This window comes from Oncorhynchus masou, chromosome 28 (genome assembly GCF_036934945.1).
Source record: "Oncorhynchus masou masou isolate Uvic2021 chromosome 28, UVic_Omas_1.1, whole genome shotgun sequence".
Taxonomy (NCBI): domain Eukaryota; kingdom Metazoa; phylum Chordata; class Actinopteri; order Salmoniformes; family Salmonidae; genus Oncorhynchus; species Oncorhynchus masou.
Genome location: NC_088239.1, coordinates 73,682,456 through 73,700,826, shown reverse-complemented (window position 1 = coordinate 73,700,826; position 18,371 = coordinate 73,682,456). Strand labels below are relative to the sequence as shown.

Genomic DNA, 18,371 nt, shown 5'->3' with positions numbered 1-18,371 from the left:
ATCAAAACAATCTTGAGCGTGGATTCCGATTGGTCAGACCAGCGTTGAAAAGTCCTTAGTATGGGTACTTCCTGTTTGAGTTTCTGCCTATAGGAAGGGAGGAGCAAAATGGAGTCATGGTCAGATTTGCCAATAGGAGGGCTGAAGAGGGCCTTGGATGCATTGTGGAAGATAGAGTAACAGTGACCCAGTGTTTTTTCAGCTACAGTCGATATAATGATAGAATTTAGGGAGCCTTCTTCTCACAATTGCTTTGTTAAAATCTCCAGCTATAATAAATGCAGCCTCAGGATATATGGTTTCAAGTTTGCATAGTGTCCAGTGATGTTCCTTGAGGGCCGTCGTGGTATCAGCTTGAGGGGGAATATACACAGCTGTGACAATAACTGAAGAGAATTCTCTTGGGAGATAATACGGTCGGCATTTGACTGTGAGGAATTCTAGGTCAGGTGAACAAAAGGACTTGAGTTCCTGTATGTTGTTACAATTACACCATGAGTCGTTGATCATGAAACATACACCACCGCCCTTCTTCTTCCCGGAGAGATGTTTATTTTGGTCGGCGCAACACACAAAGAATCCAGGTGGCTGTACCGTCTCCGACTGCATATCCCGAGAGAGCCATGTTTCTGTGAAACAGAATATGTTACAATCCCTGCTGTCCCTCTGGAAAGCAACCCTTGCCCTGTGAGCTCACCAAGTAATTTGGTGTCACTCTAAAGCAGAAAGGTGGAATAAACGAGTCAGTAGTAGGTTTTCTTGATTGAACACAGTTCTCTATTGAGGGATTTCTGTCAATACAAACACTCCAACACAATCAATGAGAATCTCCCAAGGAAAAACACACATCTTCTTCTTCAGATGAAACAGGAACACAAGACAATTATCTTTAAACTATAACAAAAATCACGGGTTTGTCACCATCGCAATGGTTCTTCGAGGATAGCTCCCCTATCTTGGTGGCCATTCTCCAGAGATGGTTTATCTTCTCCTCCTCGCCTTCCAAAAGATACGTCCTCTCCTTTAGTGGAGCAACCACTCTTATTCTTTCTTTTTCCTCTTCTCTCTGCTGGTTCCCTCCTCTCTCTTGTAGGGGAAATAGAATATTTCATTAATACCGTCAGCTGTGCTTAATTGCCTCTGGTCACTTTGACTCACATGCCTGGTTGGGCTACTATCCGTGAGCCCAGCCTGCCCTCTGGTGGTCCTTCCACACCTGATTTCGTCGACCTTGTTATCTAGAGACTGGACATTAGCGAGTATCATACTCGTAAGCGGTGGGTGGTGTGCGCGCCTCCGAAGTCTAACCAGAAGACCGCTCCATCTTCCTCTTCTCCAGCGACATTGTTTTGGGTCAGCCTTTGGAATCAGTTCAAATGCCCTGGGTGGTTCGGACAAAGGATCCGCTTCGGGAAAGTCGTATTCCTGGTCGTAGTGCTGGTAAGTTGATGTCACTCTGATATCCAACAGTTCTTCCCGGCTGTATGTAATGACACTTAAGATTGTCTGTGCTAAAAATGTAAGAAATAGTACATAAAAAATCAAAATACTGCAAAGTCTGTCTGCGCCATCTTGACTGACAAAGAGGTTTAGCATAATGTTTTGCAGATACACATAGACACACACTCCCTCTCACACACGCGCGCCATACTCACACGCTCACACCTGCGTGTGCACATGCTCAAACAATTCATCACTCATCCTATCACACTACTACTCCTACTATCACTCACACACTCAACAGCATAAAAACTGACACACACTGGTCTACACTGGTAGAACATGGCACTTGCAACGCCAGGGTTGTGGGTTTGATTCCCATTGGGGACCAGGACAAATGAAAATGTGCGCACTCTTTACCTAAAGTCACTCTTGATAAGAGCGTCTGCTAAATGACTAAAATGTAACAGATATACACTTCTTATGCACAGGACAATCACATTCCCCAACAGGGCAAGGGAGACAGTCCCCTGGTGACCTTAACTCACAGCAAACAACAAAACAAACACACTGAGCCAGGAAGCAATATCCCTGGCTGTGTCTCACTGTGGGCTGTTTTAATGGGACGGTTATTTCATTGGATGACTGTTCCAAAGGAACTCCATTGTGTTCTTTGGCTGTCCTGGACTTTATTGCCCTTGCTGGCAAGGAGAATGAGAGCGAGAGAGATTACAAAGCATGCCTTCTGTTTATTTTGATGTAGGTCATTTGAATTTGATTGAGTCCTATTCCTTCTTAGACACACAGACACATTGTATTGATAATGTGAGTTGTTTGAATTGAATATTATGTTTGGTACATAGTTGTTTAGTGTTCAGATGTCTCTATAACTTACTGGAGTGATTCCTCTCATAAAGATGGATATGCTCATTTATATTTGCATGTGCTCCATACGTTCTCCAAATCACACAACAAAAAATATATTTCTCAGATTTTGAGTATCAGTATCCAAATCTAGATCCCTCAGGTGTAGGGAAATGAGGGCTCAAGCAAGCTTCGGTTCCAATTGGGACGCGTCATATCGGCTCATAAAATACTGTTTACAGATGTAAGATCTTAATTTGATCTCTCTTTTGTTGCTGATAATTGTTCCGCACAACATTAAATATAAACTAGCAGTGTATTTGAGTTAAAAATGCTTCTAAAGTTTGGAATTCCCACTTTGAAATTTCAGACTTGATTTTCCCTAACAAAAAATGTATCAACCCCTACAAAAATGTCCGTTAATTGTAATCCACATAATATTTCACATTTGCTGTAGCAAACTGGCTAAAATTAACTACATGTGTTCTTACTGAGTCTCGTACTTAGGTTAGATTGTTTCTAGACCATGGTTATTGTGTATTCTGAGCCAGATCTAGGTCCCTAAGCTTAAGGGAATGAGTAAGCTTCTGCTCCGATTGAGATGCGTCCCGCCAAAAAAGGGAACCTGCTTATCACTGCCGCATGTTTACGGCGACAGAGTTCCATCGCCGTGGTGCTCATCGTCGCGGCAACAGGATCCCAGCGAGGATAAATGCTGGATGGGATTAGCGATGCGGGCCACCTGCCGTAGCAGTTGGCTGGGATTTGTGTGTGTGTGTGTGTGTGTGTGTACATACTGCTGGCAGGAGGTAGCTATGTGGGGCAGGGTAGAAGAAAGAGAAGAGGAGGGGAGAGGGGTTAAGGAAAGAGAAGGGGAGGGGAGGGTTAAACAAATACCAACGCACCCACTCACGCAACCCTCCCCTACACAACAAAATACTTCCCCCCCTCCCTGATTATCTAAGAAACAGAGAGGTCAGCCAATAAGGTCAAGTGCAGCTTTTAGTGCATAATTTAGTTCATCACTGCTCAGTCCCACACCAGATCCAGATGTGCATGTAAACCACAAATACACACACTGTATTTGCGTCATTCTCTACACAGACCCTCCGCCACTCTGTCCTGTATATTGCATTAATGCAGTTCCGCTATGTAACCTACGTGTCCTTGTGTATCTGGGACAGTGTGACAGTGTCAGTTGAGTGTAATCATTTTCAATAGGATTTGGAGTTCAGGGGTCATTTCCTTAGGGCAGGCCACAAATCCTCTCCAATGTAGGTTGCAGCATCAGAGGCAGGAGTGAGGGGTGGACAAGAATGTGTACCTTTTCTTGGCCTAGGGCCAGATTCCGGTTGGAAACCCTGGTTGGAGGATTCCGGATTTCCTGCTGATTTCCTGCTGATTTCCTGCTGATTCCTGGAATCTTCCAATGAGTTTTGGGAAAGTTTCTAGGGTTTTGCAACCCTAGTTGTATATTATGGAGTAGCAAGCTGTTGTGTTTAACAGGCATCTCTCACTATTTTACTGTGTTGTGTCTGTGCCTCGTTGTGTTACGTCTAATAAGGGGGTGATATCAGCAGTAGTTAATGAGGTTATCTGAGAGGAAATAAGCGTGCCACGTCTCCCTAGTGAGAGTGGGAGGATCTCATCTAATGTTGTTGGGAGAAAAGACACAGTCCTTTCAGTATTAAGTCATAGCCACCCACACTGTTAGATCTTCTATAGTAGGGCTGATCAATTCGGTAGCCTCAAGATATCTTGTGCTGCTGGTTTTTCATTCTTCCTCTCTTAACAAGGATTGATGGCCTGGAACACTAGGGCCGTGTTCAGCAGAAACAAACATTTTGAAATGGTGTGATAAATCGTCCGACAACAACAAACATACATTTCTGTTTCAAAAACTTGTTCTACTGTGTGCCCTACTGAAGTACCACCGATGCGGCCCGCTACCATAGACTGTAGCTCTACTTCTCCATGGCCGACGTCAGTAAAACATTTCAACGTGTTAACCCTCGCAAGGCTGCCGGCCCAGACGGCATCCCAGCCGCGTCCTCAGAGGATGTGCAGACCAGCTGGCTGGTGGGCTTACGGACATATTACATCTTTCCCTATCTCAGTCTGCTGTCCCCACATGCTTCAAGATGGCCACCATTGATCCTGTTCCCAAGAAGGCAAAGGTAAATGAACTTAATGACTATCGCCCTGCAGCACTCACCTCTGTCATCTAGAAGTGCTTTGGGAGACTAGTCAAGAATCATATCACCTCTACCTTACTTGCCACCCTAGACCCACTTCAATTTGCTTACTGCCCCAATAGATCCACAGACGATGCAAACACCATCACTCTTCACACTGCCCTGTCCCATCTGGACAAGAAGAATACCTATGTAAGAATGCTGATTATTGACTATAACTCAGCATTCAACACCATTAGTACCCTCTAAACTCATCATTAAGCTCGAGGCCCTGGGTTTGAACCCTGCCCTGTGCAACTTGGTCCTGGACATCGTGACGGGCCACCCCCAGGTGGTGAAGGTAGGAAACCTCACCTCCACTATCCTGATCCTCAACACTGGGGCCCAACAAGGGTGCGTGCTCATCCCCCTCCTTTACTCCCTGTTCACCCATGACTGCGTGGCCCAGCACTCCTCCAATTCAATCATCAAGTTTGCAGATGACACAACAGTAGTAGGCTTGATTACCAACGATGACGAGACAGCCTACAGGGAGGAGGTGAGGGCTCAGGGAGTATGGTGCCTGGAAAACAACCTCTCACTCAAAGTCAACAAAACAAAGGAGATGATCGTGGACTTTAGGAAACAGCAGAGGGTGCACCCCCCTATCCACATCGATGGGACCGCAGTGGAGGAGGTGGAAAGCTTCATGTTCCTTGGCATACACATCACGGACAAACTGAAATTGACCACCCACACAGACAGTGTGGTGAAGAAGGCACAACAGAGCCTCTTCAACCTCAGGATGCTAAAGAAATTTGACTTGTCACCTAAAACCCTAACAGACTATTGAAAGCATCCTGTCAGGCTGTATCACCGCCTGGTAAGGCAACTGCACCTCCCAAAACCGCAAGGCTCACCAGAGGGTGGTGCGGTCTGCCCAACGCATTACCGGGGGCAAACTACCCGCCCTCCAGGACAACTACAGCACCTGATGTCACAGGAAGGCCAAAAACTTCATCAAGGACATTAACCACCCGAGCCACTGCCTGATAACCCTGCTATCATCCAGAAGGCTAGGTCGGTACAGGTGCTTCAAAGCTGGGACCGAGAGACTGAAAAACAGCTTATTTCTCAAGGCCATCAGACTGTTAAACAGTCATCATTAGTACATTAGAGACTGCTGCCAGTAGGCATAGACTAGAAATGGCCACTTTAAGGAATGGAACACTTGTCACTTTAATAAGGTTTAAATATCTGGCATAACTCATCTTATGTGTATATACTGTATTCTATACTATTCTATTCTATACTATTCTACGGTACCTTAGTCACACACACACTTATACTGTTTTCGAAACTATTCTACGGTATTTCATTTACTTATTACTTATCCCTTATTACTCATTTACATATCTTGCATTACTCATCTTCATATTTATAGAGTCTTAATTCATTCCTACTTAGATTTGTGTTTATGGGGTATACGTTGTGTAATTTGTTAGATATTACTTGTTAGAGCTAGAAGCACAAGCATTTCGCTACACCTTCAGTAACATCTGCTAATCACGCAAATGTGACCAATTAAATTTGGTTTGATTTGGAATCTCTGGGCCAGTCAGTGACATTATTCAATCAATGAACTACTATTTTTCAAAAAAATAAATATTTAACCCTTATTTAACAGGTTGAGAACAAGTTCTCATTTACAACTGCAACCTGGCCAAGATAAAGCAAAGCAGTGTGACAAAAAACAACACAGAGTTACACATGGAGTAAACAAAAGTACAGCCAATAACACAATAGAAAAATCTATATACAGTGTGTGCAAATGGATTAAGGAGGTAAGGCAATAAATAGGCCATAGTAGCGAAGTAATTACAATTTAGCAAATTAACACTGAAGTGAGAGATGTGCAGATGATGATTTGCAAGTAGAAATATTGGTGTGCAAAAGAGCAAAAAGTAAATAAACAATATGGGGATGAGGTTGGTAGTTGGGTGGGCTATTTACAGATAGGCTATGTACAGCTATGCAGGAAAGAACTAGTATGACTACATATCTTCAGGCTAGGATTTGAGTAGTGGTTCTTCTGAGAATAGCTTTTCACAAACTACGTCCACTATGTTTTGCTTATGCTTGTTGTTTTTTTCTATTATCGCAGTGTCACCATAAATCAGATGATTTATCAACTCGGCCTCCACAGAACTGTAACTTGCTTTTGTTATAGGCTGGTTGTGTGCTTTTGACTGACTGGTTAGTTTTCTGTGCAGGTGTTGTTCACTGACTTAATTAGAAGGATAAATTAATGCGCATATAAAGTTTCAAGATACCCAATGTTTCAGTCTAAGCTTTGATGATTTTTGCCTGACTATAGATCGAAACAGCTATTGTAATAAAATCTGGGGTTTTTCCAATATCTTGGAAGCAGTGTGTTTTTTCATCAGTCACAGTATATTCCAACTGACCTGCAAGAGAGTCTTGATATGTGAGTGCAACCCTTTACTAGGAACTCATTATCTTGTCTCTCTCCTCTTTCCCCTTCTCCCTCCCTCCCTCCCTCCCTCCACTCCCTTCTCTTCTCCCCCTCTCCAGGAGAACCCGTACCTGTGCAGTGATGAGTGTGATGCCTCCAACTCAGACCTGGCCCACCCTCCCCAGCTGATGCAGGACCGCGAGCGCACAGGCCGCATCACCTACTGGCAGACAGTTACATGGTCCCGTTACCCAGAACCCCTCTTGGCCAACATATCCCTGGCTTGGAACAAGAGCCTGGAGTTGACCGATGACATCGCCATCACCTTCGAGTACGGCCGCCCCACCATCATGGTGCTGGACAAGTCCATGGACCATGGTCGCACTTGGCAATCCTACCAGTTCTACGCCGATGATTGTCTAGATGCCTTCAACATGCCGCCGAAGCTTGTCCGTGACCTGTTGCCTGCAAATATTACCCGTGTCATCTGCACTGAGCAGTTCTCACGCTGGGTGGGGTCGAAGAACGATAAGAATGTGAAGTTTGAGGTTCGTGAGCGTTTTGCGGTGTTTGCCGGACCGAGGTTGCTCAACATGGACAGCTTGTACACGCGCATGGAGAGTATGAAGGGCTTGAGGGACTTCTTTACCTTCACTAACCTCCGGCTGAGACTGCTCCGGCCAGCCCTGGGGGGAACGTACGTGCAGAGAGACAACCTGCTCAAGTACTTCTACGCTATCTCCAACATTGAGGTGCCAGCCAGGTAAGAGAGGGTACAATTTCGTATTTCGTATTTTCGTATTTATTATTTTTTGTACATTTTGGGAGGGGGGGGGGACCTTGGCAATGATTACAGCCTCTAGTCTTATTGGGTATAACACTACAAGCTTGGAACACCTATATTTGGGGAGTGTCTCCCATTCTTCTCTGCATATCTTCTCAAGCTCTGTCAGGTTGGATGGGGAGTGTTGCTGCACAGCTATTTTCAGGTCTCTCCAGAGATGTTCGATCGGGTTCAAGTCCGGACTCTAGCTGGGCCACTCAAGGACATTCAGAGACTTGTCCCGAAACCACTCATGCGTTGTCTTGGCTGTGTGCTTAGGGTCGTTGTCCTGTTGGAAGGTGAACCTTCGCCCAAGTCTGAAGTCCTGAGCGATCTGAAGCAGGTTTTCATCAAGGATCTCTCTGTACTTTGCTCTGTTCATCTTTCCCTCGATCCTGACTAGTCACCCAGTCCCTGCCGCTGAAAGACATTCCCACAGCATGATGCTGCCACCACAATGCTTCCCCGTAGGGATGGTGCCAGGTTTCCTCCAGACGCTACGCTTGGCATTCCAACTTAAAAAAGCAATTTCATCCATTTTAGAATAAGGCTGTAATTTAACAAAATGTGGAAAAAGTCAAATGGTCAGAATACTTTCTAAATGCACTGTATATCTATTTTTTAATATACAATACCAGTCATATGTTTGGACACACCTACTCATTCAAGGATTTTTATTTATTTGTATTATTTTCTACAATGTAGAATAATAGTGAAGACATCAAACTATGAAATAACACCTATGGAATCATGTAGTAACCAACAAAGTGTTAAAGAAATCAAAATACATTTTAGATTTTAGATTCTTCAAAGTAGCCACCCTTTGCCTTGATGACAGCTTTGCACACACTTGGTATTCTCTCAACCAGCTTCACCTGGAATGCTTTTCCAACAGTCTTGAAGGAGATCCCACATAATATGCTGAGCACTTGTTGGCTGCTTTTTCTTCACTCTGCAGTCCAACTCATCCCAAACCATCTCAATTGGGTCGAGGTCAGGTGATTGTAGAGTTCAGGTCATCTGATGCAGCACTCCATCACTTTCCTTCTTGATCAAATTGCCCTTACACAGCCTGGAGTTGTGTTGGGTCATTGTCCTGTTGAAAAACAAATGATAGTCCCACAAGGCCAAAACAGATGGGATGGCGTATCGCTGCAGAATGCTGTGGTATCCATACTGGTAAAGTGTGCCTTGAATTCTAAATAAATCACAGGCAGTGTCACCAGCAAAGCAACCTCACACCATTACACCTCCTCCTCCATGCTTCTCGGTGGGAACCACACATGCAGAGATCATCCGTTCACCAACTGCGTCTCACAAAGAAACGGCGGTTGCAACCAATAATCTCAAATTTGGGCTCATCAGACCAAAGGACAGATTTACACCAGACTAATTTCCATTGCTTGTGTTTCTTGGCCCAAGTAAGTCTCTTCTTCTTATTGGTGCTCTTTAGTAGTGGTTTCTTTTCAGCAATTCGACCATGAAGGCCTGATTCACACAGTCTCCTCTGAACAGTTGATGTTGAGATGTGTCTGTTACTTGAACTCTGTGAAGCATTTATTTGAGCTGCAATTTCTGAGGTTGGTAACTCCAGTGAACTTATCTTCTTCGGCAGAGTTAACTCTGGATCTTCCTTTCCTGTGGCGGTCCTCATGAGAGACAGTTTCATCATAGCGCTTGATGGTTTATGCGGCTGCACTTGAAGAAACTTTCAAAGTTCTTGAAATTTTCTGCATTAACTGACCTTCATGTCTTAAAGTGATGATGGACTGTCGTTTCTCTTTGCTTATTTGAGCTGTTCTTGCCATAATATTGGTATTTTACCAAATAGGGCTAATCTTCTGTATACCAACCATACCTTGTCATAACACAACTGATTGGCTCAAATGCATTAAGAAGGAAAGAAATTCCACAAATTAACTTTTAACACGGTACACCTGTTAATTGAAATGCATTCCAGGTGACTAACTCATGAAGTGTTTGAGAAAATGCCAAGAGTTTGCAGTGCTGTCATCAAGCAATTATTGTTTTAGGAAACAATTATTGTGATTCATTCTATATGGTCCCTAACATCCTTACCCCCTAGCAACAGATGTGGGACACACACACACACACACACACACACACACACACACACACACACACACACACACACTCCCCCCACCCTTCGCCCACAAACAACCACAAGCTCGGATGTTCAAGTTGTTCCATCCCTGAGCCCAACTCAAGAAATGACTTGATGTGCGAATGCATATATGTAACCGATGTGAAATGGCTAGCTAGTTAGCGGTGTGCGCGCTAATAGTGTTTCAATCGGTGACGTCACTCGCTCTGAGACCTTGAAGTAGTTGTTCCCCTTGGAGCGATTGGTAACGATGCTTCAAGGGTGGCTGTTGTCGATGTGTGCAGAAGGTCCCTGGTTCGAGCCCAGGTACGGGCGAGTAGAGGGACGGAAGCTATACTGTTACATATACATTTGTAGCTGTTTGAAAAGGCATGCAAAAAGGATTATGAATGGGGAGATTTGATTAACCAATGTTAAGTCCAAGCTGATGGAGCTCAGATACATCCTCTTCCCCTGAAACACACACACGCTGGTCCCTTCGTTGTGACCATTTTACCAATCATCTCTGTGCAGTCAGACCACAATCATTTTCCCCCTCTCTGATTGTCCGAGTGTGACCCCCCTCGTCATGGGTTACTGTGTTTCCAGCACTGCTACTACCTTGGTGGGGGCTCCACACCGGCTAGGTACAAGGTCGTCAAGGTTCTCATTAGCAGCTTTGAGAAATTCCTTGTATATTATTCTATTCTATTCTATTATACAATTCTATTCTATTCTATTATACAACCCTGCCAGGCAGGCTCAGAATCTTGAGGGGTCGGTGCTGTTTTAGTCGTTCTCTGACCTCATTTACCTTTCTGTCTTTGCTGCGTATAGGCTACCTACAGTAGTCCGTAAAACAGATGAGGACTTCTCTTCTTGTGTACAGGTTGCTAAGGTGGGTGTCGAGGTTGTAGGGTTGGGGATCGTTCCATCATGATAGGACAATAAATAAATAAACATTATTTATAATTTATTTTAAAATGTACAGTTGAAGTCGGAATTTTACATACACTTCGGTTGGAGTTATTAAAACTCGTTTTTCAACCACTCCTCAAATTTCTTGTTAACAAACTATAGTTTTGGCACATCGGTTAGGACATCTACTTTTTGCACAACACAACAAATTTTTCCAACAATTGTTTACAGACATATTATTTCACTTATAATTCACTGTATCACAATTCCAGTGGGTCAGAAGTTTACATACACTAAGTTGACTGTGCCTTTAAACAGCTTGGAAGATTCCAGAAAATGATGTCATGGCTTTAGAAGCTTCTGATAGGCTAATTGACATAATTTGAGTCAATTAGAGGTGTAAGGTGGATGTATTTCAAGGCCTACCTTCAAACTCAGTGCCTCTTTACTTGACATCATGGGTATGAAAGTATCTATATCCACAGTAAAACAAGTCCTATATCGTCCTATACCGCTCAGCAAGGAAGAAGCCACTGCACCAAAACCGACATAAAAAAGCCAGACTACAGTTTGCAACTGCACATGGGGACAAAGATCATACTTTTTGGAGAAATGTCCTCTTGTCTGATAGAACTGTTTGGCCATAATGACAATCATTATATTTGGAGGAAAAAGGGGGAGGCTTCCGGCGCCGACAGAGATGGCCGCCTCGCTTCGCGTTCCTAGGAAACTATGCAGTTTTTTTTTACGTGTTATTTCTTACATTAGTACCCCAGGTCATCTTAGGTTTCACTACATACAGTCGAGAAGAACTACTGAATATAAGAGCGACGTCAACTCACCATCAGTACGACCAAGAATATGACTTTCGCGAAGCGGATCCTGTGTTCTGCCTTTCACCCAGGACAACGGAATGGATCCCAGCCGGCGACCCAAAAAAATGACTTCGTAAAAGAGGGAAACGAGGCGGTCTTCTGGTCAGACTCCGGAGACAGGCACATCGTGCACCACTCCCTAGTATACTTCTCGCCAATGTCCAGTCTCTTGACAACAACGTTTATGAAATCCGAGCAAGGGTAGCATTCCAGAGGGACATCAGAGACTGTAACGTTCTTTGCTTCACGGAAACATGGCTCACTGGAGAGACGCTATCGGAGTCGGTGCAGCCAGCTGGTATCTCCACGCATCGCGCCGACAGAAACAAACATCTTTCTGGTAAGAAGAGGGGCGGGGGCGTATGCCTTATGGCTAACGAGATGTGGTGTGGTCACAAAACATACAGGAACTCAAATCCTTCTGTTCACCTGATTTAGAATTCCTCACAATCAAGTGTCGACCGCATTATCTACCAAGAGAATTCTCTTCGATTATAATCACAGCCGTATATATTCCCCCCCCCAAGCAGACACATTGATGGCTCTGAACGAACTGGAATCCATACATCCTGAGGCTGCATTCATTGTAGCTGGGGATTTTAACAAGGCTAATCTGAAAACAAGACTCCCTAAATTGTATCAGCATATCGATTGCGCAACCAGGGCTGGCAAAACCTTGGATCATTGCTATTCTAACTTCCGTGACGCATATAAGGCCCTGCCCCACCCTCCTTTCGGAAAAGCTGACCACGACTCCATTTTGTTGATCCCTGCTTACAGACAGAAACTAAAACAAGAAGCTCCCACGCTGAGGTCTGTCCAACGCTAGTCCGACCAATCTGATTCCACACTCCAAGACTGCTTCCATCACGTGGACTGGGATATGTTTCGTATTGCGTCAGACAACAACATTGACGAATACGCTGATTCGGTGTGCGAGTTCATTAGAACGTGCGTTGAAGATGTCGTTCCCATAGCAATGATTAAAACATTCCCAAACCAGAAACCGTGGATTAATGGCAGCATTCACGTGAAACTGAAAGCGCGAACCACTGGTTTTAATCAGGACAAGGTGACCGGAAACATGCCCGAATACAAACAGTGCAGCTATTCCCTCCGCAAGGCAATCAAACAAGCTAAGCGTATAGAGACAAAGTAGAATCTCAATTCAACAGCTCAGACACAAGAGGTATGTGGCAGGGTCTACAGTCAATCACGGATTACAAAAAGAAAACCAGCCCCGTCACGGACCAGGATGTCTTGCTCCCAGGCAGACTAAATAACTTTTTGCCCGCTTTGAGGACAATACAGTGCCACTGACACGGCCTGCAACGAAAACATGCAGACTCTCCTTCACTGCAGCCGAGGTGAGTAAAACATTTAAACGTGTTAACCCTCGCAAGGCTGTAGGCCCAGACGGAATCCCCAGCCGCGCCCTCAGAGCATGCGCAGACCAGCTGGCTGGTGTGTTTACCGACATATTCAATCAATCCCTATACCAGTCTGCTGTTCCCACATGCTTCAAGAGGGCCACCATTGTTCCTGTTCCCAAGAAAGCTAAGGTAACTGAGCTAAACGACTACCGCCCCATAGCACTCACTTCCGTCATCATAAAGTGCTTTGAGAGACTAGTCAAGGACCATATCACCTCCACCCTACCTGACACCCTAGACCCACTCCAATTTGCTTACCGCCCAAATAGGTCCACAGACGACGCAATCTCAACCACACTGCACACTGCCCTAACCCATCTGGACAAGAGGAATACCTATGTGAGAATGCTGTTCATCGACTACAGCTCGGCATTTAACCACACAGTACCCTCCAAGCTCGTCATCAAGCTCGAGACCCTGGGTCTCGACCCCGCCCTGTGCAACTGGGTACTGGACTTCCTGACGGGCCGCCCCCAGGTGGTGAGGGTAGGCAACAACATCTCCGCCCCGCTGATCCTCAACACTGGGGCCCCACAAGGGTGCATTCTGAGCCCTCTCCTGTACTCCCTGTTCACCCACGACTGCGTGGCCACACACGCCTCCAACTCAATCATCAAGTTTGCGGATGACACAACAGTGGTAGGCTTGATTACCAACAACGACGAGACGGCCTACAGGGTGGAGGTGAGGGCCTTCAGAGTATGGTGTCAGGAAAATAACCTCACACTCAATGTCAACAAAACTAAGGAGATGATTGTGGACTTCAGGAAACAGCAGAGGGAACACCCCCCTATCCACATCGATGGAACAGTAGTGGAGAGGGTAGTAAGTTTTAAGTTCCTCGGCATACATCACAGACAAACTGAATTGGTCCACCCACACAGACAACATCGTGAAGAATGCGCAGCAGCGCCTCTTCAACCTCAAGAGGCTGTTGAAATTCGGCTTGTCACCAAAAGCACTCACAAACTTCTACAGATGCACAATCGAGAGCATCCTGGCGGGCTGTATCACCGCCTGGTACGGCAACTGCTCCGCCCACATCCGTAAGGCTCTCCAGAGGGTAGTGAGGTCTGCACAACGCATCACCGGGGGCAAACTACATGCCCTCCAGGACACCTACACCACCCGATGTTACAGGAAGGCCATAAAGATCATCAAGGACAACAACCACCCGAGCCACTGCCTGTTCACCCCGCTATCATCCAGAAGGCGAGGTCAGTACAGGTGCATAAAAAAAAGCTTCTATCTCAAGGCCATCAGACTGTTAAACAGCCACCACTAACAATGAGTGGCTGCTGCCAACACACTGACTCAACTCCAGCCACTTTAATAATGGGAATTGATGGGAAATGATGTAAAATATATCACTAGCCACTTTAAACAATGCTACCTAATCTAATGTTTACATACCCTACATTATTCATCTCATATGTATACGTATATACTGTACTCTATACCATCTACCACATCTTTATGTAATACATGTATCACTAGCCACTAACTATGCCACTTTGTTTACATACTCATCTCATATGTATATACTGTACTCGAGACCATCTACTGTATCTTGCCTATGCTGCTCTGTACCATCACTCATTCATATATCTTTATGTACATATTCTTTATCCCCTTACACTTGTGTGTATAAAACAGTAGTTTAGGAATTGTTAATTATTGTTACTTGTTGGTTATTACTGCATTGTCGGAACTAGAAGCACAAGCATTTCGCTACACTCGCATTAACATCTGCTAACCATGTTTATGTGACAGATAAAATTTGATTTGATTTGAAGCCGAAGAACACCATCACAACCATGAAGAACAGGTGTGGCAGCATCATGTTGTGGGGTGGCTTTGCTGCAGGAGGGACTGGTGCACTTCACAAAATAGATGGCATCATGAGAAAGGAAAATTATGTGAATGTATTGAAGTAGCATCTCAAGACATCAGTCAAAGCTTGATCCCAAATGTGTCTTCCAAATGGACAATGACCCCAAGCATACTTCCAAAGTTGTGGAAAAATGGCTTAGGGACAACACGTCAAGGTATTGGTGTGGCCATCACAAGCCCTGACCTCAATCCTATAGAAACCTTCCCAAGTTCTCTCACGTCACCCCGCTCCTCCGCTCTCTCCACTGGCTTCCAGTTGAAGCTCGCATCCGCTACAAGACCATGGTGCTTGCCTACGGAGCTGTGAGGGGAACGGCACCGCAGTACCTCCAGGCTCTGATCAGGCCCTACACCCAAACAAGGGCACTGCGTTCATCCACCTCTGGCCTGCTCGCCTCCCTACCACTGAGGAAGTACAGTTCCCGCTCAGCCCAGTCAAAACTGTTCGCTGCTCTGGCCCCCAATGGTGGAACAAACTCCCTCACGACGCCAGGACAGCGGAGTCAATCACCACCTTCCGGAGACACCTGAAACCCCACCTCTTCAAGGAATACCTAGGATAGGATAAGTAATCCTTCTCACCCCCCTTAAATGATTTAGATGCACTATTGTAAAGTGGCTGTTCCACTGGATGTCAGAAGGTGAATTCACCAATTTGTAAGTCGCTCTGGATAAGAGCGTCTGCTAAATGACTTAAATGTAATGTAATGTAAATGAAAATATGTGGGCAGAACTGAAAAGTGTGTGCGAACAAGAAGGCCTACAAACCTGACTCAGTTACACAAGCTCTGCCAGGAGGAATGGGCCAAAATTCACCCAACTTGTGGAAGCTTGTGAAAGGCTACCCAAAACATTTGGGCTATCTGAAGTTAAACCATTTAAAGGCAATGCTACCAAATACTAATTGAGTGTATGTAAATTTCTGATCCACTGGGAATGTGATGAAATAAATAAAAACTTAAATAAATAATTCTCTCAACTATTATTCTGACATTTCACATTCTTAAATTATAGTGGTCATCCTAACTGACCTAAGATAGGGAATTTTTACTAGGATTAAATGTCAGGAATTGCGAAAAACTGAGTTTAAATGTATTTGGCTAAGGTGTATGTAAACTTCTGACTTCAACTGTATATCCCATATGTGCACGAAATGGAAAGCTCTCTCGGTCACAACTTCTTCTCGCAGACACACGAGCTTCTTCCATTTGCAACCATTTCCCCTTTTCATTAAACTTCACACTTTTCCAAACACAAAAACACACGCCCCACCATCTATCACAATACACCCGCACATACCCACATACTGTGCCTTCTATGTCCTCCGTTTGCTGTGTTTTAGATCTACCATTTTGATTCAGTACTTTTGTGTTCCAGTTCCTTATATTTGAAGATGTATTATTTAAATAATTATCCTTTCTTCTAATTCTGTCTTATCTATTTATAAATACTGTAAATAGAATGTTGAATACTAATTATTTTACAACATTCCCCACCTGGAATGGTGTAGTTATTTCTTTATCAATTGTTGTATTTGATTGTTTTCAGGTTTTTTTATTACAATCCCTACCATGGATAGTATTGGGTGTTCCATTATTTTTCTCCTCCATGGAAATATAGTAATATTTAGAATAGCCATTGAGTAGTCTTCGTGTCTCGGAACAATTGGTTATCAATATACAGTTTATCGACTACGAGTGCTACACGTTTCCCTTTGAATCTTTTCACCTTGAAGAGTGGGTACAGAACTTTGCGCCATTCTACAATTTCCTTTGGGTTGTTGAGTTACTAATACATGCTAAACAGAGGGTAGTGTTCAGCGAGAAAACGTTTTGATATGGAGTGAAACTGGGAGGTACTACCTGAACTATATCCAATAAGAACACTGATTTTCTGCCCTTCTGAACATGACCTAGGTGTTTCACAAGGAAGAGTGTTGGCTGCTGGATAAATTAGTTCTATTCACGGTTCACACACTGAAAATAGTTCAAACACGTCTGATGTCTGTTTAGAATGCTGTTTAAATCGCTCTTACATTCAAACACTCTCACACACCCTAACATACATAACCCCACTAATGCTGGGTCCTTTACACGGACCCTCTCTTTACTCTTTGTGAATCCTACTACACCCGCTGTCATTGGTCTACTACGGCGTGATGATGAACAACACACAGCCTCGGTGGTCTTAACGTAAACCTGCGTCCACATCTAACGTGGTGCTGCGGTGCCGGGCGGCAACCGGGAACCTCTTACACTGCACCTTTGTGACAGTGAGGGATGGCTTTCACCGTCACACTGCCTGCTTAGCATCAACAAGCCATCTCTCCCACCTCTCAGAATTATTATTCCAATCAATATGGCAGGGTGACATTTGAATGGTATTTAACATCCACGTTGGGATGGAGGGAGGGAGGAGGAGGGAGAAGGGGGACGGAGGAGGGGGGTGGAGGATAGGAGAGGAGGATAGGAGAGGAGAAGGGGGATGGAGAGGAGAAGGGGGTTGGAGGGAGGGAGGAGGGGAGGCGGGAAGAAGGGGCTTGGAGGGAGTTAGGAGGGGAGGAGAATGGGGATGGAGGAAGGGAGGAGGAGAAGAAGGGGGATGGAGGAGGGGAGGAGAGGAGAAGGGGGATGGAGGGAGGGAGGGAGGAGGGGAGGACATGAGAGGAGAAGGGGATAGAGGGGGAGGAGAGAAGAAGGGGATGGAGGGAAGTAGGAGGGGAGGAGAGAAGTGGGATGGAGGTGTTTAGCGTGATGAGGAAATGAGTGAGAAACATGCGAGTAAAGGATTGTGTTGAGGAGGTGTTGGTTGCCAGAAGAGAGGAGGAAAGGAGGGGTGTTTGATGAGGTCTTGAGTGAATGCTGACACAGCCTCCCAGTCCCCTCTCAGCCCCACAGTCCCCTCTCAGCCCCCCAGACAGCTCTGCCCCACATGCCTGTGGTCAGAGACAGGAGGGGGTCTGGAGGTATTGCCAACACTTTTCAGTCTTAGAACAGAGAGGCAGAGAGAGAGAAAGGGAAAGTAAGGGGAAAAGATATATATATACAGTACCAGTCAAACGGTTTGGACACACCAACTCATTCCAGGATTTTTCTTTATTTTTACTATTTTCTACATTGTAGAATAGAATTACATTCTCTCAACCAGCTTCACGAGGTAGTCACCTGGAATGCATTGCAATTAACAGGTGTTCCCTGTTAAAAGTTAATTTGTGTAATTTATTTATTTATTAATGCATTTGAGCCAATCAGTTGTGTTGTGACAAGGTATGGGGGTGTACAGAAGATAGCCCTATTTGGTAAAAGACCAAGTACATATTATGGCATGAACAGCTCAAATAAGCAAAGACAAACGACAGTCCATCATTACTC

At 44.8% G+C, this 18,371-nt stretch overlaps 1 protein-coding gene across 4 annotated transcripts in view; it reads left to right on the top strand.

The window, feature by feature from the left end:
• The window catches only part of ntng2b (netrin g2b), a 126,699-nt gene that overhangs the window by 34,494 nt on the left and 73,834 nt on the right, over positions 1 to 18,371 (top strand). For all 4 annotated transcript variants that reach the window (XM_064943260.1, XM_064943259.1, XM_064943258.1 and 1 more), the window contains one exon: positions 7,074 to 7,717. In XM_064943260.1, the coding sequence (XP_064799332.1) occupies positions 7,074 to 7,717 (644 nt within the window). The remainder of the gene's footprint in view (positions 1 to 7,073; positions 7,718 to 18,371) is intronic.